The sequence below is a fragment of the Phyllostomus hastatus genome, unplaced genomic scaffold (genome assembly GCF_019186645.2).
Source record: "Phyllostomus hastatus isolate PE091 unplaced genomic scaffold, TTU_PhHast_1.1 phas_scaffold_39, whole genome shotgun sequence".
Taxonomy (NCBI): Eukaryota; Metazoa; Chordata; class Mammalia; order Chiroptera; family Phyllostomidae; genus Phyllostomus; species Phyllostomus hastatus.
In genome coordinates, this window is record NW_025334028.1 from 9,243,395 (window position 1) to 9,270,200 (window position 26,806).

Genomic DNA, 26,806 nt, shown 5'->3' on the forward strand with positions numbered 1-26,806 from the left:
CATCATATGTATAGTTTTCTATTTTTTGTACATAATGTTGTATCAAAAGAATTTTTTCTTTTGTAACATAGTTTTCATAATTACAGTTTTAAAAGGTTGAATATGTTGTTATATGAAATGGTTACAGTATTATTAGTCATTCTAATACTACTGCAACATTTAGGTTGTTCCTATTTTTTTATGATAAACAATGCTGCAATGAATCATTATAAGAGTTTTGCAAAACAAAACACTTATCAAAACGGTGTGATTAAATCCACAGAAAACCCATGTAATAAATAGTTCATCTGCTCCCAATCAACTATTGGCTAAAGCTAGAGAAGGCATTTGTACTTCATTTACACCAGAGGGATTTAATCTTCTCCAAATACCTGTTTCTCTTCTTACAAGTAACTTGCTGCTTAAACTTATTAGCAATTGTGGATATATGAACATTGCATATTTTTAATCCAAGACTAGCACTGGCACACCTATTATATGGGGGCTCTCACCTCCTCTAGGTAAATGAGGGACTGGGGGTAAAAGATGACTGGGTGTGGGGGCAAAATAAGGAAAATGGGGAGAGCTCTGGATCTATTACTGATCTGGCAGTCTCTAGGGCAGGTGGTAGTATGACCCTATTTAATTTTATTCTTATTTCCATAAAGAAAAATAATTCCAAACTACCAAACCATTGTTCTGAAAATACTTTCAAATATATCAAAGTTATAGTGAAGTATCATGGCCTATTACAAAGGTCAAGTGGGATTTGATGAGACAGGAGAACAAGGATAAACCACAATAAAGAAAACAATTCATGTACTCATTTAATAAAAACTACTAACTTTTAAAGGTTACTTGGTAACATAATTCTTTAAGAGTTTGAAAAAAATAAGAATAATAAAAATTAGATTTTATTTTTATGAAAAGTAAAGTGAAAGAAAAGCTTTATGGTTACAAACCTGGTAGCCCTTGATTCTTTCCATTTCCTTGCTGGCTAGTGGGTTACTCTTGACCACACAAACCAGGGCCTTGACTGCTGCATAGAGCCCTTCCACATCAGAAGCCATGGCCACCAGGCCCAGGATGGCTGCAGCTCCACCAATGTACTGCAAAGTAGTGGCAACAGGCTTAGGGACAAATGTTCTTACTCCTGATTAAAAGACAGTGAAAAATAATTAAAACAAAATCCCCAATTAAACAAGAACTGAATAAATCATCTTAAGAAAATTTAATTAATTATAAATGATACTTAAAAAAAAACTATTCAATCCTAAAATAAAAATTCTAAAAAAACCTTCATGGTAGAATTTGGGAGAAGGCAATAAACATGAACACTTACACTCTCAGAGAAGAGTGGGAGTGAAGGAGCAAGTAGAGAGGAGCTGGGTTTGAGAGAAAGCACAAATGTTTCTACGTGGTTTTGGGAAACTTAAGACTCAAAAGCACAGACGTGCTGGGAATGCATTTCTGAGAAAAGAAAGAATGCCTCACAAGGAACTGTTGGGGAATAAACTTGAGGGGAACAAAAGCACTTTAACTCTGTGAACTGGGCAATGGGATGGAGAGGCCATCCTTGCAAGGATGACATATTCTCTACAGATAAGCCATGCGAAGCACATTACTGACCATCGCTCAGGGCTTCTCCCAGTTATGTAATCCAAGCAGTGTCTAACAGTGATCCCAGAAGAGAGAGCATAATTGTGAGGAAACAGCACTGGAACTAACTTTTTGTCAATTAAAAAAAAATTTCACATCTACATTCCTAACATTTTTTTAAAAAGTCACTGTTTGAATGTTGTTTGCTGTCTGATCAAGATTGAGATTTTTAAAAATATAACTAATATGCATTTTATATTTCTATGTGCTTTGCAGTATTCACAGTGCTTTCATACCTATAGCACTGGGTTTTGAAAACTACCTTCCAAGGTAAACAGGGCCTGAATTACTAGTTTGTAGGTATGAAAACTGAGGTCTGCAGAACACAAATGCCTGGCATAATGCCAGACACTGATAGAGCAGGGGCTGGAACCTTAATCTTTGAACTCTTCCATCACTGCTCTTTCTGCTGTACCATAGTGCTGCTGTCATTCTGCAAAGGACATAGAGCAGAGCTCAGTAAGGATTTGCTGATGTGATAAAGAAACCACCATGTGCTTCAGCATAAAGGAAACTATTCTACCACTATAACATGATCAGAAAAGAAAAACAAAGTTACGTGCACATCATTGGGACAATAAAATTTCACAGGGATGGCTAAACAGGTAGGATTCTGGCCAGCATAACATTAGCTCGTTAACTGTTCTTGTTAACCTAAAAAGGAACCAATATTATGAACTGATGTGCACATTAAAATATATAATCACTGGCTCTGAATTTTGGAAGGCGTGATTGGATTATGCCTCAAGACACTATCTAACCGAAGAATAATCAACTCTTTTTAAGCAGACATCAGGTACAAGGCTCTGCAGAATTCCTACCAGTTCTGACTTTTATTAGAGTTGGATTCTCAGTGTTTTCACTCTGAAGCTCTTACTTCTAGCTCATTTCCAAATAACAGAAGCACTCATGGGCACTACCATGGCTGCACCAAATCTTGGAACGACCATCAATATCTGTCCCTAAATGTACTATTACATTTACCTTCAAATTATACAGAACTATGTAGTCAGTGCTCATCAGTGCTGACAAGAGAGGAAAAGTTAATGGGATTTTATAGAGGTTACAATTTTTTTAAGCAGACTGGAGTTTGAGATAATTACATTAATGTCTAACTATTGCAAAAACAGTACAGGTCAGCACTGTAGAGATGAATCACCCCTTAAGTGAGGAAAGTGAACGCAGATTTGAAGGTAAATAAAGCAGTTTGGAACAATAAAGGTCATTACTCACCCAAGTATCCAATCAGAGTAGCTCCAATTGTCCGGGCAGGCCCATTAAGATGCCCTGCTGAATTGTGTATCAGCTTGACAGGAGTGGCGTTTTCATGGGAGGAAATGCCTAACTGGAGAATGGGAAAGGAAAAGGAAATATAACTATAGAAGAACAGTCTGAACATTTTTAAAATTTAAACTTAAGTACAGCTGACACACAATGCTGTATTTAGTTTCAGGTGTACAACAATGACTCGACGTTTATATAACTTACGATAGCTCACTACACTAAATCTAATAGCCATCTGTCATGGTGCAAAGTCACCACACTATTAATGACTATATTCCCCCTCACATTTTTCACTCACTCCCCCGACCCAGGCAGCAAACATCAGTTTGTTCTTGTTTCTATGAGTCTGTTTTTGTTTTGTTTATTAATTTGTTTTGACTTTAAAAAACTCAACATATAAGTAAAATAATGTGGTATTTGTCTTTCTCCCTCTGACTTAGGTCACTTAGCATGATACCCTCTAGGTCCATCCATGATGTTGCAAATGGCAGGATTTCAGTATGAACATTTGGATTGGAAAAAAAAAAAAAAAGAAATGAATGATAATACATATTCTCTCTCTCCTCTTAAAAACATAAGCATTCTTTCTTTTAACGTGCAAATACTTTCAAAAGTGTGTTAATTCACAGAAAGTTAGCTACTGAGAAGATGGTGAGGGGGTCTTGGGAAACACAGCTTCAGGGGTCTTTTTGAATGAAACTCAATTGTGGTTTAAAGGTTCTGATCACTTACTGCTGCACAGTATTTCTGATAAGTGAACATAATTAGCTTTACTCCATATCCAAGTAAACGTCACATAAATTATCCAAGACATGCACATACACAACGTGCTTTCAAGCAAATGCAATCCTAAGACTTTAATTTTATTGGTACCTGTAGAACTAAATTTATGCACTGTTGTGTTCCTTAGAAGATGGTAAATATATTCACATACAAACCTCAACACAAGAGTTGTCAATAACTACTGTTCCCAAATCCCTGCCTTGATTCCCTTCCCTTTGGGCTTTATCTCCCCTTATCAACCAGAACAGCTGGTGAAGCACACACACTGAGAAAACCCAGCTTATGAAATCCAATGGTCAGTTCTCCTAAGTTTTCCTCCTTTTTTGCTGGCTGCTACTCTTCAGTTTTCTTGGCTGGTTCTTCTTCATCTCTCCAACTCCATCACACAGGAATATCCAGGTCTCACTCTGAAAATCTTTCCTCTCTTCTATCTACATCTGCACTTTGGCAAATGTACCTAGTCTCATGGCTTTGAACAGCATCTATGAATATCCAGGACACTCAAGCCCCTCCCCTCAGTTCCAGATTCCTATGTCCATCCAATGTCCTTTAAGATGTTTGATATGCTTCTCAAACTTTTCCAAAATACAATCTTCAATATCCCCTCCTATTCCCAAATTACTCTTCCTGTAGTTTTCTCCAAATCAGAAAAAATGACTCCATCTTCCTCATTGTTAGAGCAAAAAACCTTGGAGTTATCCTTAACTCCTCTCCTCTCACAATTAAGAGCCAATCTAGCATAAAAAAGTCTAAGCTTGATCTTCAAAATATACCTCAGATCTGCTCATGGCTACTGCTATCACCCCAGTTCTGACCACCATCATCTCCCACATAAATTATTATTGCCCTGGCCTCAAAACTGGTCTCCCTGCTTCTATCTTTGTCTCCCTTCAATTTATTCTCAGTAGAAGTCATAGTAATCCTGGTTTAAAAGTTGTAACATTTCATTCCTGTGTCTGGAACCCTACAATGCTTTCTACCTCACTCAGTTAAAGCCAACACCTTCACAAATGCCTATACATTCTAACAACAGAATCCCCACTACCTCTTCGAGTTCCTTCCCTGCTGCCCAAGCCTATTTTCACTATCTCTAGTCACATGGGCCTCTGTGCTAGGCATGCACTTTCCTCATGGCATTAGCATTTGTATTTCTGGAACACGCTACATCCCCACCCTACACTTACATTACATCCCTTCCCCATATTCTCACTGTATGCTGCCTCATCTTTTTCCAAATCTGTTCAAATTTCGAGTCTCTGTGAGGCCTGCCCTGACCATCCTATTTAAAACTATAATCTTATCTCTTATTCCTTCCCTTCTTTGTTTTTCTGCATAGCACTCTTTTCCTTCTAACATACTCTATCATTAAGTAATTTCTTTAGTTATTATTGTCTCTCCCATGAGAATGTAAAAACAATAAAGGCAGGACTCTTCTTTTTCTCCACTGCTGTGTTCTGAACAAAATAATGCACATAGTAGGTGATCCAGAAAAACCTTAAGTTGTAGTCTTAGAAATAGCAATTGTGTTCTTTAGTTTTCTAAGTTCAATTTCTCAAGTAACCAATAAGAACATAAGAATATAAACCATGCAATTAGAAGACTATTCTTACTTTCCCAAATTAAGCTAGTATCTAAACATGTTTTGGCTTAAACGCAAAGCCAAAGAAACCAAATACAAACAATACATGAAAGGCACTGTTTTCAGCATCCCCTCATCCTTGGGTGGGACTCGTAATGAAGTTCTGAAACATCTCTCCAGAATCAGCCACAGCTTACTGGGAAATCATTCTACTTACCTGCTTAGCAATGGCTTTGCTGTCCAATTTGTTGTACACCTTCCGGATTCTTGCCACCGTTAGGGAAGACACAGAGAGTGCATAGAGGCCAAATGACACCTTCTCCTCTGGTACTAACACCACAGGAGATGGGACTATGCCTTCGGATTTTGCATCTTTACCTTTAAAAGAAAAATAATCCTTTTCAAAATCATTATTCTAATAAGTATTTATTTTTATTTTTATATTGGCAGATGTGAAAATCTTCTAAAGTGGAACGGAGCTAAACTGGAAAAATTTTATTTAATTTTCAGCTCTTCATTTATTTCCTTAACTAGAAAATCACATAGCCACAGAGCTTATACTCCAAGTTTTACTCTGAAAATATGCTTAACATATAGCATAGTATAAAGGAAGAGTTTTAATTGGTACAAAACATATCACAAAACACTTCCCCTAGGTTCAAAGGAAACGAGAGTTACAATGAGTGTAATGCCCAAGAGCTCTGTAGTGCTAGGCCTCCTCCCCACTGAGAATCCTTATTTATGCCTCTCTGTATTCTTATACAGCATAGCAGTATACTGAGAACACAAGTTTTGGAGCTGTATGGCTTAAGTCTGAAACTCTGCTACATCACTTAAAAGCTGTGTGACAGCCCTGGTTGGGTGCTTCTGTTGATTCAAGTGTTGTCCTGTACACCAAAAGGTTGTTGCAGGTTTAATCCCAGCAGCGGTATATATGGGATGCAACCAATCAATGTTTCTCTCTCACATCAATGTGTTTTTCACTCTCTCTTTCCATTTTCTCTCTCTTCCTAGCTCTTGCTCTAAAAGCAATAAATATATCCTCAGGTGAGGATTGAACAAAAAAAGCAGTGTGAACTATATATTCCCATGCCTCAGTATCCTCATCTATAAAACAGGAATGATAACAACAGCACCTAACTCCCAGTATTTTGAGGAGATGAATGTGAAAGGCTCAGAACAGCTATGTCCTTCATGCGTATTAACTTACCTGGCACATATTAAGTGCTCCGTGAGTGTTAGCTACTATAGTGTTATCTAAATCAAGGGCATGAGTGAAAGACAAATTACTTAGCCATAGGGTTATTACCATTTACAATATACTTATTCTAACTTCTGAGAACTTTGGTAGAATGGGAAAAAGGGGATGGAAGATATTATTTGAAAAGAATACTACAAAGGAACTCTAGCTTCACATCAGTTCCTTTGATTTTAAATTCTTTTTGGGAGAAAGGATAACAAGAAGTGAACAGCTGGAATAAAGGGATGAGAAAAACTGATGTTAACTGCTCAAACCTAAAGAATATATGGGTGTGTTTTCTCGGTACACTTTAAACTGTTTCATGTAATAGGAGAAATTTACAGAAAATAGAAGGCTGAGGTTAGACTCTCAAATGAGAATGTACACCAACATCTTAGAATCAATAAGAGAAACTGGAAAATTAGTGGTAAGGTAGGAAAAATAAAAATCAGGAAAGTACACTATGACTGGTAGAGGAGAACACTATGAAGAGGAGTGAGTGGTCAACAGCATCATGTTAGAAACGTGGAAGAGAAGGTCCCTTTTATTCTTTTTAGAGAAACAATGTAAATCTTATATACAACACACATGCACTTAATTCATCCATCTACACTGTAGGAGTTCAGTTTTATACAACTTTAAGAAGGAAACAAAGTTACTCACATGGCATACATACAGCCTGAAAGCTTCCAACATAATTTGGTCCTAGCTCATAAATGGTGGTAACACTTGAAGAAGGTAAAACTTCTTCCAAAAAATGTGTGGGTCCTAGGCGCCAAACCAGTGCAGCAATTTGGCGCTGGGCAGGTGGAGTACCAATGTACCCATAGACTGTGCTGACCACAGGTGGATTAGCAGAGCCTGAACCCCCAGGAGTACTGTGAACATAATGAAGCTAGAAAGAAACAAAAGCCAATGTGTAAGCTATGACAAAAAAAATTCTCCCCCAGGAAAATAAGCATTTTTGGTGTGTATTTTCATTATCTCAAGGTCATACAACCTTATAAATGTACAAAAGCATTTGTGTCAAGAAACACAAGGGCAGACCAATATTCTGGAACCTGACATGGAAGTTGGAAATGTGTTACTCAACTCTCTAATACAGATAAACTAAATAATGCTACAAAGGGCGATATTCAAAAGGGATACTGTTACTGGTTACTTCAGCTCTTGCCTCTCTCCTGACTACTTCAGTATAGCTATCTAAAGTAGTATTTATATACTCATTCATTCAACATACAATAATACCTATTATTATTAATAGGGACTAAGCTGGGTGGTCTGAAAGCAAAGATGAATAAAAACAACCCCAGCTCTTATCTACTGGACTGCATAAAATAAAAACAATGAAGTGACCAAAAATAGTGTATTCCCAGTTTATTTAGGTATGCTTCAACTTGTTTCTCTATTGTAAAAAAGCACTTTGCAGCCTGGCTCAATCACTGACACATTCACTAATTCTTGGCTATTTTGTAACCCCTCCTTTTCATTCTTCTCTAATAAAGTGATACGAACTAGCTAGCCGCATGCCTCTAACATATTGTCTGAATGGGTACCGAAGGTCAATTTAAAATTGAGACAATTTAAAAAATACCCCTGCAAACACACATATGTACACACCCACAAACACACCCTCTACTTCCTTGTAAAGCAGGTTGATATTTCTAAGCACAGGCATGCTTACCTTCACGGTGCTAACGAGCTGTCCATCAAGGTAGAGGGCTGCGGTGCTGTTTTTCAGCATGCCTTTGCTCATCACCAGGACCAGGTGATGCCACTGCCCCTCGACTATAAGTTCTCCACATCGAAAGCGAGCACAGCATGGGAGAATCTCATAAAAAGAGGATTCTTCACTAAAATCATCAACTAAAACAAAGGAGGAAATTGAAAAAAAAAACCACAAAACCTCATCATCCTTATTGCAACAATTCTTCATCTGTAGACCCTGGCTTTGTTAGGATAATATGATGATGGTGTAAATGAAAATACCCTATCTGTTCAGTAATTTTATCTGCAGTGAAAAGTAAAACCTGGGATACACTTTTGCTTTCTTCTGCTCAAAATACATGTAGTTATAACCAAACAATAGTATGTAAAATAAAAACAATAAATAAAATTAAACAAAAAGAGACTAGTCCACTATTACTTATCATTGTCTGTTAAAGAAGGTCTTTCTAAATTGTACTTTGACATACATTTATTTATAGCATTGATTAGAAAAAGAAGCAAGAAAATTAAATATTTGATTCTTGCTATATGCACTGCTCAGTGATACCAGGGGGCAACTGTCTGTTCTTCGCTTATGCCTGTACAGTCCTGACCCTCACCTGACAATAGCTGGTAGTAAGAAGGTGATATGGAATGGAAAAGTATTTGTTTATCCAAGTTTCCTGCTTCTCCAGATAATTCTGGTGATTTGCTAACATTCTGCAATCACTTCCTGACTACAATCTGGCTTCCCTGAGCTACCCAGTATGTTGCCAGATCATGCTAGGAAATAATAGGTTATTATTAATTTAGTTGTAATGTTAACTAAACTTAATTTACCTTTCCTAACTATTCAAGAAGGGGCAGGGTAACACTGAAAATCCAGATTTTAAAAACTCATCACCCTTTTTGTAAAAGGGCGAATCCATAACCATGTAACTTAGAGAAGACCCATCATTTTTCAGTATAAGTGGCACATATAAGTAAATATACTGGAAATGAAAAGTTTGAATTATATGCAGAAAAATACTAATTTCTATTTTTTAATCTTAAAATATCTGCATATGTTAAAATGCCAAGATTATATTTTAAAAACAATTCAGAATATATATCTGTTGATGAGTTAAGACTAGTAAAAAGACAATCTTCTCTGTAGGTGACCTAATATAGGAACAGAATTAAATAAAGTAGGTAAAAATCAGGGTCAAACAGCTTTGAAAGGTCTAATTGTATACACCAAAGGATGCAGAAAAAAACAAAAGACCAAAAGTATAGACAAAACCAGGAATCCTTCCCTCTCCTACCCCTATTTAACAGACTGTAGAAAATATTACTAATAAAAATTTTCTCAGTTCCATTCTAAATAACAGCTTTGCTGGATAGAGCAATCTTGGATGTAGGTCCCTGCTCTTCATGACTTTGAATACGTCTTTCCAGCCCCTTCTTGTCTAAAAGGATTCTTTTGAGAAACCAACTGATAGTCTAATGGAAACTCCTTTGTACGTATCTGTCTCCTATTCTCTTGCTGCTTTTAAGATTGTCTCCTATCTTTAATCTTGGGTAATGTAATTACAATGTGTCTTGGTGTATGTTTCCTTGGGTCCAACTTTGGGACTCTCTGAGTGTCCTGGATGTCTATTTCCTTTGTCAGATTGGGAAGTTCTCCTTCATTATGTTTTCAAATCAGTTTTCAATCTCATGCTCTTCTTCTTCTTCTGGCATCCCTATGATTAGGATGTTGGGATATTTAAAGTTGTCCTGGAGGTTCCTATGCCTCTCCTCATTTTTTGAATTCTTGTTTCTTCATTCTGTTCTGGTTGAATATTTCTTTCTTCCTTTTGCTTCAAACCACTGATTTGAGTCCCAGTTTCCCTCCCTTCACTGTTGGCTCCCTGCATATTTTCTTTTATTTCACTTTGCATAGTCTTCACTTTTCCCTCTATTTTGTGACCATACTTAACCAATTTTGTGAGCATCCTGATTACCAGTGTTTTGAACTGTGCATCTGATATGCTGGCTATCTCTTTGCTGCTTAGTTGTATTTTTGTGGAACTTTAATCTGTTCTTTCATTTGGGCCATTTTTTTTTTGGTCTTAACACACCTGTTACGTAGTAAAGGGCAGAGCCTTAGGTGTTCATCAGGGCGGGGCACCTCACATTGCTGTGTTGTGACACTGTCAGTGGGAGAAGGGAATGAGAGGAAACAGTGCCACTTGGTCTGCTCTCTGCCAGCTTTCAGTCACTTCCCCTGCTACCCACAATCAAATTGGGCCATTCTGGTGTTGATTCCTGGGTAGGTGGGTTTGTGTACATTCTAGGACCCTGTGGGTCTCTCCAATGAATTCTCTTGTGAGGCTAGGAGTTTCTCCCGCCACCTTAACTTCCACAGGTTTTTACTATCAGAGGTTTTGAAGCTTGTTTCCTCATTCTGGAACCCTGGGTTCTGCAGTCTGTCTCGTTCCCCAGTTGTTCCTCCTAGTTTATCTGCACCCAAGTGTAGGACTGCCTGCTCCACCAGCTATCACCTTGTCCAAGCTGGTCCTCCAGCTGCTGCCTTGCTGTGAGTCCTCTCCGCCCTGACTGCCTGTCTCCACCTCTCCTACCAGTCTTGGTGAATGTTCCTTCTTTAACTCCTTGGTTGTCAGACTTCCATACAGTTCAATTTTCTGTCAGTTCTGGTTGTTTTTTGTTTTTTAGTGTGTTGTTGTCTTTCTTTTGGTTGTGCGAGAGGGCACAGTGTGTCTACCTACACCTCCACCTTGGCCAGAAGTCTATATAGCCATCCATATTTTTTTTCTTTTTCTTTCTTCTTGTCCATTCATTTATATTTAAATAACACTTATGGGCCTAACCTGTGCTAGGCACTGCTTTAGGAGGCAGGGTGGCCTAGATTACCAAGGTAATATAGCACTGTATGCAAGAACTTATAGTTCTTGTAAGGTAGACAGATAAAAATGAAGAATTAAAAATCTATGAAGACCAGATAATTGAGAACCGGTCTTTAAAAAAAAATACCAAACCAGCAACCTGCTTTCCTAGCAAAAGCTGTGATTTCTTGGCAAGTAGAAACGAATCCTTATTTTAAGGATTCTCTCCATTGTTTTTTTTTTACGATTTTATTTCTTTATTTTTAGAGCGAAGGGAAGGAGAAAGAGAGGGAGAGAAACACCAATGTGTGGCTGCCTGTAGTGTGCCCCCTACTGGGGTCCTGACCTGCAACTCAGACATGTACCCTGACTGGGAGCTGAACCAGAGCCCTTTGGTTTGCAGGCCAGCGCTTAATTCACTGAGCTACACCAGAGAAGGGAGATTCTCTCCACTGTTTTTCTAAGTCTCTTTTATAAGTGCCTTAAAATTCACTGGTAAACAATACATTCAAGATTTCATATAACCTGTTCCATAATTTAAACTGGAAAAGAATTACCAGATGAGCCTTAAAAATGAATATTTTAATGAATGTTAATACTTTTAATGATCACAAGAAGCAAAGAGAAAAAGACAGATACTGACCATAGCTTTGGAGTAGTTCCTCTTTGGTGGAAACAATCAGAGATCGGTCTTTTGCTGATAGAACTATGGCAAGGCACACATAATGCTGCTCAGAAGAATTTGCTCGACGCACAACCGTCAGAAGTCTGACAGGATGGTTATTTGGAGGAGAACTAAAGTGTTCAATACAAAACCAGCTGGAGTAGCTTAAGCCAGATGGAGGGGGAAAGAATCTTTCACCTAAAATAAAATTATGAAAATAACAGTGAAAGAGTTTGTATTAACTCATGTTTACAGTTAAAAAAAACAAACATTAAAAGCAATCAACTTGAACTACAACGTAATCTACTGGAAAAAAAAAACAAAACCCAAAAAACAACATTCTTAAAAACAAAGGAAGTAATACTTACCAGAACCAATGCCACTGACCACAGCCCCATCCGTAAGGCCTGTTGTAACAGCACTGTTTGTAGGGGCGTTATGAGGGGCCAAACTGGGCAGGAACAGGCAGCTATTACAAAAAGATGATGTACATATTACAGTTCAACTGTTTTCGTGTGTCATCACTATGCACTTACCACAATGAAATAAACTGCCATTATTTAAGGAGTACCTAGGGATAACAGATTACGGAATAAATCTGCATGCCTAACAAAGTTCTTCCCTTCTTTTAATTATGTGAGAACATGGAAAGATATACTTTAAAAATCTTCAATAGCATCATTTTTCATTTAAACTTTATAAAAAAAAACAAGTATAAATTGCATATGGTAAAGGTGCCAATATATACCCCTGTTCAAGACACTGGAACAATTTCATTACTGGAGAAAAATTCTCTTGTGTCTCTGTCCAGTGAGTCACTCTCCTCTGTTGCCACTGTTGTGGTTCATTTTGCCATTTCCCAAATATATTTTAATACACTGTTAAATAACCCATTACAATCTTCTTAAAAGATAATTTATAGTTTTAGATCAATGTATAAGAATCCCACAAATAACTGGACACAGATCTATTCTATTAGTATGTGTGTCCATTTCAAGAAGACAGACTTTATAAACTCTTCTAGATTCTCTATAGTTTACTTATTGTTGCTTCTGCTACTATTGCCTTTTTGCCACTTGAAAGTATTCACCCATTGGATGTGAGAGTCACTGGATATTAAATGCATAAGAGCCTAACCTAGGTATTTTGATGAAAGGATGATGATAACACTCAAAGAGCTTTTAATTAGATTTTAATTTGCATATTATGTATACATTTATTATACTAAATCAGAGGTTGGCAAACATTTTCTCGAGAGGGCCAGACCATAAATATTTTACACTCTGCAGACCAGACAGTCTCTTTCACAATTACTCTACTCTGCCAGTCTAGCATGAAAACAATTGAAAATACATACATAAATGAGTTGGCTACACTACAGTAAAACTTTATTTACAAAAATCAAATTTACAAATAGATCTGAACTTTGGGCTTTAGGTTAATAACTTTAATACCATATATATTTATTTGGTATAATAAGTAAATCTAAAAATCTTAAAATAACATGGTCAAATAACTCAATAATTTGAAAATATATAACAGGTAGTATATTTTAATCAAGTAGATTTAAAACCAAAGATCTATTTTTCAAAAGCAAGTGAGAGTCATAAAATAATACAGTAAGGCTTGGCTATCTTACAAATTCCTTACCCAAACCCCTCAAGGGATGTGTCAAATTCAACAAAAGCCGGAGTAACTGATGACCCATGAAGTCTGATGTCATGTGGAGTTGTCATGGAGACCAGACACTTTACCCGGGTCAGAGGTACAGTACTTCCTTCTGCACATTTTACCAGGCTCTTGCATATCCAGTAATGATTATCTTCATGTAAGCTGAAAACATTATCAGAACCCAGACCATCCACAGATGTGATCATACTGCCTGTAAGTCAAAGAAAAATAGCATGTATGTTTCTATAATAATGACTTTACAAGGCTGATTTATGTTTAAATATCACACTTCAGATTATATAATAATTTTATTATAAACATCAAAGCTTTTATCCAGTTAATGTACTTATTTTAAAACTTAAATAGCATGTATTTCCTTTTTTACTTATTATTAAATAAACATATTTATAGAAATGTTGGAGGCTAGAATATAAATAAAAACAAAAATCACCAATAACCACTATCTAAGCCACTGTTACATGTAATTTAATTATAAATTATAATTAATAATTTTTATAAAAACAGGTTATACTTTTATGCCACAAAGTTATTTATTATTTCTCTTTAAGAAAAGAAAGCAAAATTGCTGAAAACATTTATAATGGAAACAAGTCATCTTATGAAAAAAGTCAGAGATAAATAGCAGAAACTTCTCTCATTTTCTGTCCCATTTTTAATTCTTCTCTTACAACTATTAAAATTAAATATGTCACCCTGACCAGCGTGAGTCAGTTGGTTGAAGGTTGTCCTGTAAAACAAAAGGTCTCCTGTTATTTCCCAGACAGGGCACATACCTGGGTTGTGGTTTGGTCTCTGCTTGGGGCACATGTGAGAGGCAACCAATCAATGTCTCTCCCTCTCTTTCTCCCTCTCTTCTCCTTTCTCTAAAAATAAATAAATAGCCCTGGCTGGCATAGCTCAGTGGATTGAGTGTGGGTTGCGAACCAAAGTATCGCAGGTTCAATTCCCAGTCAGGGCACATGCCTGGGTTGCAGGCCACGACCCCCAGCAACCGCACATTGATGTTTCTCTCTCTCTCTCTCTCTCTCTCTCTCTCTCTCTCTCTCTCTCTCTCTCTCTCTCTCTCTCTCTCTCTCGCTCCCCCCCTCCCTCTCTAAAAATAAATAAATAAAATCCTTAAAAAATTAAATATGTGATCATGAAAGTACTTGAATTGAACAATTCCTATATGAATGTAAATAATAATTTCAAGAAGGAAAATACAAATTTTAAACAAACTTCTATTTTTGAGAAATGCATTATAAATGTAATGAAAAAGATATTCTCTTGAGATAAACTATATGAATGTAACTGTTACCCTCTTAAATGTGCTAAGCTTAGGCAACCATAAAAACAGTTCAGTATTCTCTGAGAAAAAGAAACTATTTTTGTTTTTATTCTTTACAAAGGAAATCACAACTCAATTCTAAGGAACTGTGTAAAGTACAATAATAACAATAACAAAAATATACATACATATCTAGTATATTGATATAAAAACTGCAATACTTTTTGTTTTCCAATAAAATTATGCTGAAACTCAGAAGATCTTAAAGTTTTACAGGAGGAAAAAATCCAGATTGAAATAACGATTGTTTATTCTGATTCTCACCTGGAAAAAAAGGGCTGAACTAAGTGATCACTACATTCTTGCACAGCAGCCATTCTACTAAGTTTTCTAAGTTTTATTCTTTCCTGCTTCAATAGTAATGGTCACTTCAATCCATCAAAACAAATGCCTTATCATCATGGCTAACAGGAATACCAAATAAATTATAAAGTGATGGACCAACAAAACTACAAAATTAGCAATGGGAGGAAATCTAGTGCAACTGAGGTGTCAACTGAGAACACTGCCCATACCCTTGAGTGGATGGAGTCTGTTGCTTCTCCAGGATCATGCCAGATGAGTCAGCAGTGCCTGCATTCTGCTACACCCAGGCTGCCATTACCCTTCCATTCGCCTGATGCAAAACTTCTCCCTGGAGGCTCCCTCATCAGTTGCTCCCTCTCTCTATGAAACTGCCAGTTCCTATTGCTGGCACTTCCTTCTCAGTCTTCTTCTCTGTATGAACTCTTACAGTGCACTGAGGATACTGAGGTCCACATGAACAAACCACCAAACAGCTCAGTTTCAGTTGTGTGATTATGTTTCCTCCAATGAGCTTCACCTCTACTTAACACCAGTCACAATTTGGGCACAGTCCTCTTTGCTTGTTTCACTGCTCCAATTCTGTTTGCCATCGTCCCACCCCCTTCCTCCAGTTTTCTCATTCCTGTTATCTGACTACATTTGCTTTTTGACTGAGCCATTGTTCTCCAGTCCAGTGATCCGTCCTTTTCCTCCCAGCCTATCACTAGCTGCTTGGCTTCACATCTTTCCCTATCTAGCCTATACTGCTTGGTGTATCTCAACTACTTTTATTAGCATTTTAAAATTTCCTGCAGCAGCTGTCTTGCAAACCCATGGTCTATTAATATTCCAATCAACCACTCTTTAGTCCAGGCAAGAAGGACCACTAGAGAAATGCAAAGTAATTATGGACCGTCTGGGAAAGAATACTACCCTATCCAAGCCCAGGGTTATTCTGGAGACAATTCTCATCTCCTCTGGATCTCACTTATCACATCAATGAACCCTTCCCTACCTGCATCAGTTAATCAACCAGCTCTTGTGTCTCTCCATTAAACGACAGCAGATAACAACAAACTCTTCTACTTTCTTTTATCACAGTCAAACTTCTTGAAATAATATTTATCCCCTACGGGATTTTCATTTTTAAAATAAACCAAAAGAAGGAAGTTCAAAGGTCAACTTACTTCTCATCTCTGGCTCGTAACTCAGGGAACTTGGTTTGTGGACCCTATATTGTTTTAGCAATTTTTTGTCCCAGGCACCACAATTTAATGGACTGGCCAAACGCAAAAACTCCCTAAAGAAAAAACAAAGTTATTTCTTGATTGAGAATGTTACATAAATCATAAACCAAATATACAAAATATTTGATTTAATAAACCACATTACTTAAAATACAAAAGTAATCCCAACAATTATTTTAAAATAAAATACAATGTTAATTTTACGTGTTAAATACCAAGACTGAAAAACAGAATATTGTGAAGGGCTAGAAAATGAAATCTAAGGAGCATGTTTTTCTGGAATATGACGTGTCCTCTGCTAGCTTTTCATGTAGAATGCAATGACATGCAATTAGTTTATCACCTATGGCTCACTAGCACTGGATTACCAGTACCATCATGTGACCTTCTGAGAGTTCACTAGCTGTGAAAACTGAGCAAGTCCAAATGGCTGCTTTCTGTTGCTTGCTGTTTATCTAAATAGGCAATTTAAGTCACTTAGTAAAATACTACAACTGGGTATGAGACAGTCTCTCTCCCACTCATTCTCTACTTTTAAAGTAGCAGATTACCAAAAAGCATCAGAGGAAAATACCCATGCTATTTTCAGTATTTTAGGATTCTGATCATATCCATAACATGATGGAAGGAGTAGGGACTGTCTAATTCACCTTGGTGTTATCAAGGCCTAGCCAACTAGCTGATACAACATAGTTTAATTGTTTACTGCATGGGTTTTTAAAAAATCTATCATTAGTTTGGAGTTACTTAAAAAATATAAATTACATATAAAGTACAACCATTTTTAAGGAAGTTCCTTAAAAAAACAATGAAAAAGATGTACTTTGGTAGCAGAAAAAAATTTATCTTACCAAGAGGGCTACTAATATTTTAAGTGACAAGATATGTAAGTGGTAAGTGTATTTTTATAAGGAGGGACAAGATGACATACATTAAATCTGTTTGGCTAAGTAATCTTAAGAAAAATACTTTTAAAAATGTTGTTTCATCCCTTAAACACAGAACACTGTTTGTCTTCCATTTAAAGGTTATTTAAAAATAAATATTTCTTGAAAGCTTAAACTACATAAGGTTTATCTATACCATGGTATACTACTTGGCTACAAAAAGAAACAAACTATTGATACACAAAAAGTTAGATGAATTTCAAAGGTGGATCAGTGAAAAGACAACTTCAAAAGTCACATACTATGCTTTTATTTGTATAGCATTCTCAAAGTGACACAATTATGGAGATGGGCAACAGACCAGTGGTTTGTGGGGGCAGGGGCATGAACATGACAGTAAAGGGGCAGCACCAAGGAGATCTCTGTGGTATCTTGTGTGGTGGTTATATAAACCTACACATGTCGTCAACATCAAGGAACCAGAGCATACGTGGTTACATTGTACCAATGCCAATTTCTTGGTTTTGATACTGTGCTATAGTTACATAAGCTGTAAGCACTGGAGGAAACTGGGTGAAGGGGACATAGAACCTCTCTGAGCTGACTTTACAACTTCCTCTGAATCTATCATTATTTAAAAATAATAAAGTGAAACAAGTATTTCTTAAAGGAGTTCTTACATATAAAAAGTTCTTAAAGTAGATGCAAGTCATAGACATAGTATGACTTTATTTTTAAGGCAAAGTGAGTTTGCTGAATTCAAGTGGAAGAAAAAACCAACAAACAGAAACATCTTCTGTTCATTAACAACTAGACTTACCTGTTTATATGTGCTATTCTTTGAGCATTTTGCCCATTTTTGTTGTCTGTTGGTTTTTCCCACAGATACTTGAATATATGTCTATTAAAGCAGGAACTCTTGCATATAAAGGCCCTAAGAACTACTGTTACTAATTACTACTTGTGGATACTGCAATGTGAAAAAGAGAACTACTGACCTCAGCACCATGGGCTCCAGAGCCTGAGAGGCTAATCTTTCAAACATCCGCTGGAGGGGTGGGTGCAGTGCATGGTCCTCATCAGCCAGTGCAGCACTACACCGCTGCAGCAGTCGTGCATGAAGACCAGCTTCACACATGACTTGCTGATTTCTTTCTGTGTGCACCAGGGATTGTAAAATATTTGCCACAGCAAGTTGAAGGTCCAAAGCATGCTAAAGTTAAAGAAATCCACACCACCAGGGCATTCTTAATGAGAGAGGTGACAGTTCTCTGCACACAAAGCGCACCTTTTACTATGAGGTCTCAACATGATGCAAATCACATTCAGATGTTTTAAGCAGCTGGCTTAGAGATACAGCAAGTCCAGAAGAGATCGAGGCACACAACTCCTATCCACACTTTACAAGAACAGCCAGCTGGACTCCATTCTATTTCAAGTCTTTTATATTATATGACCATATACCTAATAATAGTATTTTTATTTTTACAGAAATAGTGGCTGCAGAGCCCTTCCACAGTGGGTAAATAATCAGTCTAAAGGAAGTCCTATTATTTACATTTGTGACACTTCAAGCCTTAGAGGCCATATATTTTAACAAAATTTGTCAACCAAACTCTAGTTCATCCAAATTCTTGAGTGCTACAAGTCAAAACACATAGCTTTAAAGTGGTATCTTCAATCATTTTTCTTTCTGTACTACTTATTAATGACTTCCAGTGTGAAGCAGGATTTACAAGGAAAAACACAGTAATTTTCACACTAGAAAAGAATTATATTCTAGAACATTCATAGCTATCATTAAGACAAGTAATAAAATTAATTTAAATTAATGAAAATTAATAGAAAAACTCTCTATATTTTTTCCTTAACCCACTTTGGTATATGAAACAGATGGCTTCATATTACTTTCCATATTACTTTCTGGGCCCCGATCCCTTTCTCATGCAGTCACACTCACAGCCTGTCACTCAATGAGATATAAAGGAGCTAACATATACAAGCTTACTTCTGGCTGTGCCACTGACCCCACAGAGGCCAGGAGGTCCAACATAGCAAGCATGGCTCCAGGATGGATGATGACAGCATCGGAACTCTGGAGAGATGAAGTTGCCACATGTAGTTTCGGGTCATTTTTAGGAGGGTATATGGGAGGAGTTGAAACACAATGATATGCATGCCTATGACAAGAGAAAGAAGGGTAATTTGGTATTTAATTCCAATCACATTCTCCATTCATTTTCTTCATCTGTTTCCTTTATCCACTGATAAGCAAAAAGCCTTGTAATTCAAGGCTGGGCTATGACATGCCTTAAGTTTGGGATATAAAAAGGCAATATACTGTCAATTTCCAATGAGTCACATATAGACAATTCATTGGTCACTTTCTTTAGGCTCTTATATGTCTTTACCATTTACTCTTTGGATAGTTTCATTAAAGAATGGCACATGGTAACTAGAGTTAACACTGCTCTATGATATATTTGAAAGGTGCTAAGACAGTAGACCCTAAAAGTTCTCATCACAAGGAAAACATTTTTTTATTGTATCTATATGAGATGATAGATGTTAACTAAATTTACTGCGATAATCATTTCACCATATATGTAAATGAAGTTATGTTGTACACCTTAAATGTACACAGTGCTATATGTCAGTTATATCTCAATAAAGCTTTTAGGGAAAAAAAAAAGAAAGGCACCGGTACCAGAAGATGTAAATAGGTGAATCTACAGTGAATAGGTGAAATCATAGCTCTAGGAAAGGTGACAGTTCTGATAATAGGTGAGGAGAGTGCAAGTTAAGTTAAATCCCTCAATAAAATTGTTACCTTTTGAATACTTATGTTTTTTTAACCTGGCTTTAAACCATAGGTAACAGAATCAAGAACAAGACCAAACTGGCCTACTCCATAACTGGGTCAGTGGAGCCAGGGTTGGCTCAGAATCTTAGCCACCATTAGCATCAGGGAGTTTTCCTTTAGCTTATTGGGAACTATACTCACCGTCTTTTACATTCTCTCTCCTTCCACTGAAAATATTTGTCACAATTTTTAAAAACTTAGAAGCATACTTTATATAACAAGCTCTTGTGAATTAGAAAGCCTAGTCATGTCCTAAATATACAACATTTCTTCTCATCAATGATCTCCACTTTCTATTTCATACTATTCTCCTACAATTCATAAGTCTTGTACATTTTGTATCTCGGCTCTAGAAAATAGATGCTTGTGGCTTTAGCCTATGGAAGCTCTTTGTTTCAATGAATTGGTTTCAGCATAATCTGTCTAGTGCTGAGCTGTGTCACTGAGAGCAGTGCAGTTTCAGCTCTCTGGCACAAGAGCAGCTTGGGAAACAGATGCTTTAAGTCAGTGATTTAGAAGCAAAGAATTGGCACTGCCAGGTTTCTTTCTTTCTTTTTTTAAAGTGCCATTTTCTTTTTAATAGAGACTACGAAAGTATTCAGCTTCATGTATAAAAAAAGCACAGGGACTCTCTTAGTTTATTTAAAGTCAGAATATCTTCCACCCACTAATTTTTTCAACTCCCTGTTTTTTGGATTTTGTTCAGAAAGATTTAATTTCTAAGTTAAGATACATTACTAAATGCTTATTATCAATAGCTATCCTCCTATGTTACTCCTTTTAGTCTTTAAAATATTTTGTCCCATCTAGAAAAAGATTCCTAATTCCTCTATAGTATAATAAGAATTCCTAACCATTAAGAATTTTCATAAAGACTGTTTTCATTACACATAAAACAATAACCCATACTTGAGGAAAAACATAGATTCTAATTGAATATTTAAGCTATAGGCCTTCCAAAATTATTTCTGAATTTCCAGATTTAATATAGATTTGAGTTTTAACTATGAATATACTCAAACTCTTTACTAATAGATAACTATTACAGTAGTAAGCCTTTAAAAAAATCTTACATGAGGAAACAATATCCTGATACAGAAATCCATCCATTTTTCTCAAACTAGAAACATATTTCAAGTATTGTATAAATCTAAAACATGGTATTTATTAACTAAAATTAGGTCTATTTTTTAAAAGACTTTATTTATTTATTTTTAGAGAGAGGGGAAGGGAAGAGGAAAGAGAGGGAGAGAAGAATCAACGTGTGGTTGCTTCTCATGCACCCCCTACTGGGGGACCTAGTCTTCAACCCAGGCATGTGCCCTGACTGGGAATTGAACTGGCAAGCTTTTGGTTTGCAGGCCCGGGCTTAATCCATGAGCTACACCAGCCAGGGCTAAATTAGGTCTATATTTATAAGAATTACATAGCATTAATTCTTACTAAGTCACTTAGTTATCAACGTAAGTATTGCCACTTTTTAAATTTAGAGATTATAGTAAGCTTATTAAATGGATAATTTCCAAGCAAGACCTAACAATTTTCAAATACAGAATAAAATGAGTTACTTAATTTTTATGTTGCAGTTTCTTTTAAAACCTACAATAATTGATTGCTGTTTCATATTTCAAACTAAGCCCATACACGCATGCACGAGCACACATACACAGAAATTATCATTTAGTGTGCAGAGGCACTAAGTAATGGGTACCATGTTTAATGATAACTAGTACTTGCCACCTTTTTCTCCATTCCAGATAGTTCTGGAGTGTCTTGGTTATTATTCTGCATTTTGTTTGTACTTCCTCTAACTCTGATTAAACACTGTTCAGCTATATCCTATTCCATTATTCCTTCTGGATAATGAATAATAATGAAAAAGATTATGAGTTTTAGTTTTCAAAATATATAGTTTCCTAGTTCCTTTCCCAATTCTTAAACTAATTTGAGAATATTCTCTTCGATTTTATATATCAGACAAGTCTCACAAGCTCAAAACTTCCGTAGTATCTGAATACTCCACAAGCCATAAACACTAATACAATGTTGGTTTCTCCTTTTGCCAACAAAAATATGTTTTGCCACAAGATACCCATTAGCTGATGTAATTTGTTATGTTCTTGAAATGTTCTAATTTGGAAAGTTACTATATTGTATTTGTAAGATAAAAAAAACTGTTTTTCTTTTTAGCTTATGATTCTTATCACTGAACAAAATTTATGTAACCTAGCCAGAATGGCAAGTGTAAAATGTCAACACTGGTCTTATTAGCATGAACATTTTCAGGAGCTTCTCTGAGGCGACATCAGCGTGTAAGCCCGATTAGAATTCTAATAGACAAGATCCACTCAACCACTGATGCTGATTCAGGGACAGTTTCCTGTTATACCAAAGACAAAGAATCCTTACAGATGGGTATGTTGCAAATGATGACAAATGTTTCTGATCTAAGGCTTTCATGGTATGAAATAAAATGCTGTTTTCCCTTTATCAAATTACCATTTACATAAATGGTAAATTCTGACAGATTTCTTTTTTAATGTGTTCCTTTAATCTGTTAATTGCTATTAAAATATTGTGTATTTTTAATAGTTTAAAAGGATTAAATATTTTTAAACAGTGTTTTGTAAGCCTTTACATTTGTGACAGAATTATAAATATGATTTTTAAAAATAATTATAACTATTTAGTAACTGAAACAATTTTCTAACATTCAGTAGTTCTGTGCAATAGTGAGAACACATGAACCTTCAAACCTTAAGAATAGCGTTTGCCTCATTCATTTTAGCAACACAAGAAAAACACTAAATCAACTCATATTGATGTTATGGTTTCTTGAATTAAGAAGAGCTCTTAAAAAAATGAAAAGTAGTAGTAGGTTTAAAACACAAATATGTTGAACAATACTAAATTCACTTAAAACTATTCTGAACTATGCCATGTTTTACTGGAAAAAAATGAGCTGTAAGTCCCAGTGTAAATTTAACAGAAGGGAAACATTAAGTCTATATACCTAATGAACATTACTACTGATATACATTAAAATACAGAATCTGTAACAAATACTTTTAACATAAATACTCCAATTATATTCAAGTTCAATGTCAGAACAATAGCAATAAAATTAAACAACACAGGAGAACTTCAGGATTCATTTTTAGGAAGCCATATTAATGCAAGCCTTGAGGACTTATATATACTTGGTCATAAGGAAAAGAGGAGAAGGTAGAGTACTTGGTTCCAAGTGCACAGAATATGGTCATGGATCGTACTTACGGAATATGGACCTTAACTGGACTCTTGCCAATCAACTGCTGGTTCTTTATATCCCATAAGTTTTATATATGAGACTTCAGTTAGAAAGAGATTTACACAGAACTGATGAAAGCAAGAGCTGGGACAGGTTTTTTATTGTCTTTTTCACTGGTTAGCTGTGACAAATCTCCATAATAGCATTGCATTTCAGCTGGCTGAGAAAACACACATTTCTTTGCCAGTGCTGTGATGTTCATTGGAGAGCAATAGTAAAAACCAAAAAAAACTGATCCCATGGCACATTTAAAGTAAAAAGAAAAAGCAGGAAAGTACTCTATGTAAAGAGGCATTAAACCCTCATTTCTACACTGATTTTAATAAAAAAATGCTGCTCTATAGCAAAATGCGTATTTTAGTCTAAATAAGAGTTGGATGACACGTCCTCCCTATCTTCTCAGCATCAACACAGTTTACTCTCATAAATATCCTCAGAAGTTGAGTATTTTCAAACCTAAAAAAAAAAAATCAAATAGCCCCCAAAATTGTTACAAGGCACAATCACACATTAACATATAATTAAGCACAAAAGAAAAAAGCCCATGTAAATAAAGATCAACTTCTGTTATAAGATCAGTACCTTTTCCTGGACAAGGCTGGTGTACCCCAAGGAGAGGGGAGAGAAGACTCACTTGTCAGGCAAGGAGGGATCTGTTCTGCACGACTACAGACAACAAAACAGACAGGGTGGTTTAGAGAGGTTAGAACAGAACACCAGGTGGCAGTCGGTTAGTTTCACAAGAAATACCAGTAAAAGTTTAATAAGGAACATCCTCCATACTTAGCAGGAACAAGGAACAAGACTACCACACACACACTGAGAGAAAGCATGCTTAAGGGCGATGCTTATCTATTAATGTTAACATTTAACGCATTTGTTAGAGTGCTATAAGCCTTGTTTTTGACAAAGCAAACTAAAAATGAGGCACATCAACTAAGAAAAGTAGAAAACAAGGAAAAAGAGGTTGAATCTAAAATGCATAAAATTCAATTTTAAATAGCTTATTCCATGAACACAACTATCCCATGTTTCCTATGAATGTATATTATATGAATTTTTACTTTCAAGATAGGAAAAAAATTGAAAAACAATTTTTCCTAACATCACTTTTATTTTCTTATTTAAACATTAGGGTCTAAAATATTATTAAGAAACAAGAAACAGCTAGTAGACATTTCATAATAAAGACAGTAAAACCTAATAGAAACTCTATCTATAAAGCAAGAGTTACTTGCTTTATTTATGGGGGCAATATAAAAATAATTCATTTATTTCATGAAATAAAACTATGGTAACTGTCAAAAGTGATAATGCTTGGGACAATTTAGCAGCATGATCACTCTTACATTACTTTCAAAGTGAGGACTTAACTGAAAGCACAGTTTAAAAACTGAAGTGAGTTACTTAGGTAAGTGGCACTCCTATGATCTCTCTTAGACTCTGGGTTTCCCTCATAGATTTCCCCACGCTCTATTGTAATTATTTATGTGTTTGGATTTAAGCTACAGAATGGCCATGACCTCAGCAGTCTTATGTTGAGCTGAACCCACAATGCCTAGCACAATGACTTGGCATTTGTTTAACGAAGAATGAGTAACTGAGTCTGAATTATCTCTTAACCTATCAATGACTCTTAGGGAGCTTTCCTCATTTTTTCAAGGAGTATGTTGAGAGTATACCATGTGCCTGGAAATAAATACAATCATAATCATATTCTATTGTTGATGACTAATATCACTCAGTCCAGATGTACCTAACATTGTTGACAATAGATGAAAAACAGAACAATAATAAACATTACCATTAAAGAAAACTTCATAGAAACTGTTTCATTAAGTGCTTCAAGAGTTAACTGACCCTAGATTTACAAATAATACACAGATGTCCATGTTGAAAAATGTAACATCAAAGCAACAGTAATATTCACAAATAAAGTGACAGACAAGTAATTAAGAGAGAAAATTCATTTGTTTTCATCTTCCTTCAGGTTACCTTATAATTCAAGCCTTAATGATGAAGTCATACACAGTATACCCTTTAATTCAGAGCACAGCAGAGCCATACCTGTCAAAAGAATCTGTGGCTACTTTGTAGAGATAAATAAAGAGTTTACTGCAGTGCCGTAAAGTGGGTGAAACTGAGTCCACTGAAATTATGTCTTCCTCTAAAAGTCTTTGAAATGGCTGTGTATTGGAGGGGAAGACATTCATTGGACTTATTTTTCTTAGGTCTGAGAAGCAGCCAAGAAATCGAACAGCATCTGCCAACTTCTCATACTGAATCTCTGTTTTGAAGAAATGAGAGTTGGCTGGCTCATATCGCATTGCTGCAGTCAATGTACAGAACACAGTGTGGAGAAGTTCAAATACTTGATTCTGGTTCACTTTCTCCCAGCCATTCTTCGGTGGCAAGCTCAAAGATCTTTCCATAGCAACAAGCAAGGACGTTATGTACACAAATCCTCCAACTTTCCTGAAAACTGTTCTTGACCGATGGCTTTCTCGAAGGACTGACAGGAGGGCCTATGGGGGACAAAAAACAAAATGAAACAAAACCAAAAAAACCCACATAAAAAATCTTATAATTCAAATAAAAAAATCATACTGGAATGTCCAAAGGATACAACACCATTCTGTGAACATCTGACATTAATGTTTTTGTCATTTAACCAATACACAGTCCTGTGAAGCATATCAAATAGTTTCCTAATTAAAAACTGCCATAAAATCAGAAGATATTTTAGGAAACACTAGACACATTCCTTTTGATAAGTCTATATCCAAATCATGGTTGAAAAGATTTTCCTATGTCTTTGATAGCATCAATGAATTCAGTAATTTTTACAAAGTTGCATTGGTAAATCAGTTAAAATACTTAATCTAGTCTAATTTTACACAATCATGAAAACTTACAAATGTGTGTGTACATAAACTGAGTTATTTTAGAAAGGGTCAGTGCAGGCAAGACCTTAAGAATATCAATTCATATGAAGTTGCCATATACTGATGCTCTGGAAAGAGGAGTCAACTCACATTTCTTATCCAACATTCTTTCTTGCAAAGTGAAATGAGCCCGAGGGCCTAAAGGATTCTTTTTTCCGTAACAGGTGTAAGCACTAAGAAATAAAACCTGAAGTTCAAATAAATAAAACCTATTTTATCACCTATTTTCTGAACTGTCATACTTTTCATCTTAGTTTAATATTAAAAATAACATTTTATAAAATTACATAACAATTTATGGGGCACTTATGAAGTACTGGGCCCTTACTACGTACTAGGCACTTCTTTAAGTGCCTTTATGCATTAAATGTATTAGGCAGTGTTATTATCCCTGCTTTATATAAGAGGAATTGAGGCTGAACATGGTAAAAGACAGTATAGCTTACACAACAGCGAGGGACGATTTAAACCCAGGCAGTCTGACTGCC

The 26,806-nt window shown here is 36.0% G+C and overlaps 1 protein-coding gene across 8 annotated transcripts in view; it reads right to left on the reverse strand.

Moving 5' to 3' along the window:
• WDFY3 (WD repeat and FYVE domain containing 3) overlaps nucleotides 1-26,806 on the reverse strand; it is a 271,299-nt gene that overhangs the window by 96,776 nt on the left and 147,717 nt on the right. For 7 of the 8 annotated variants that reach the window (XM_045820302.1, XM_045820298.1, XM_045820297.1 and 4 more), the window contains 13 exons: nucleotides 25,441-25,898; nucleotides 23,956-24,039; nucleotides 19,209-19,380; nucleotides 18,199-18,413; nucleotides 16,254-16,366; nucleotides 13,413-13,644; nucleotides 12,131-12,231; nucleotides 11,742-11,960; nucleotides 8,209-8,390; nucleotides 7,188-7,419; nucleotides 5,502-5,662; nucleotides 2,872-2,983; nucleotides 942-1,132 (listed from right to left, as the gene is read on the reverse strand). In XM_045820302.1, coding sequence (XP_045676258.1) covers nucleotides 942-1,132; nucleotides 2,872-2,983; nucleotides 5,502-5,662; nucleotides 7,188-7,419; nucleotides 8,209-8,390; nucleotides 11,742-11,960; nucleotides 12,131-12,231; nucleotides 13,413-13,644; nucleotides 16,254-16,366; nucleotides 18,199-18,413; nucleotides 19,209-19,380; nucleotides 23,956-24,039; nucleotides 25,441-25,898 — 2,472 coding nt within the window. The remainder of the gene's footprint in view (nucleotides 1-941; nucleotides 1,133-2,871; nucleotides 2,984-5,501; nucleotides 5,663-7,187; nucleotides 7,420-8,208; nucleotides 8,391-11,741; nucleotides 11,961-12,130; nucleotides 12,232-13,412; nucleotides 13,645-16,253; nucleotides 16,367-18,198; nucleotides 18,414-19,208; nucleotides 19,381-23,955; nucleotides 24,040-25,440; nucleotides 25,899-26,806) is intronic. The other variant, XM_045820300.1, reaches the window with a different exon arrangement.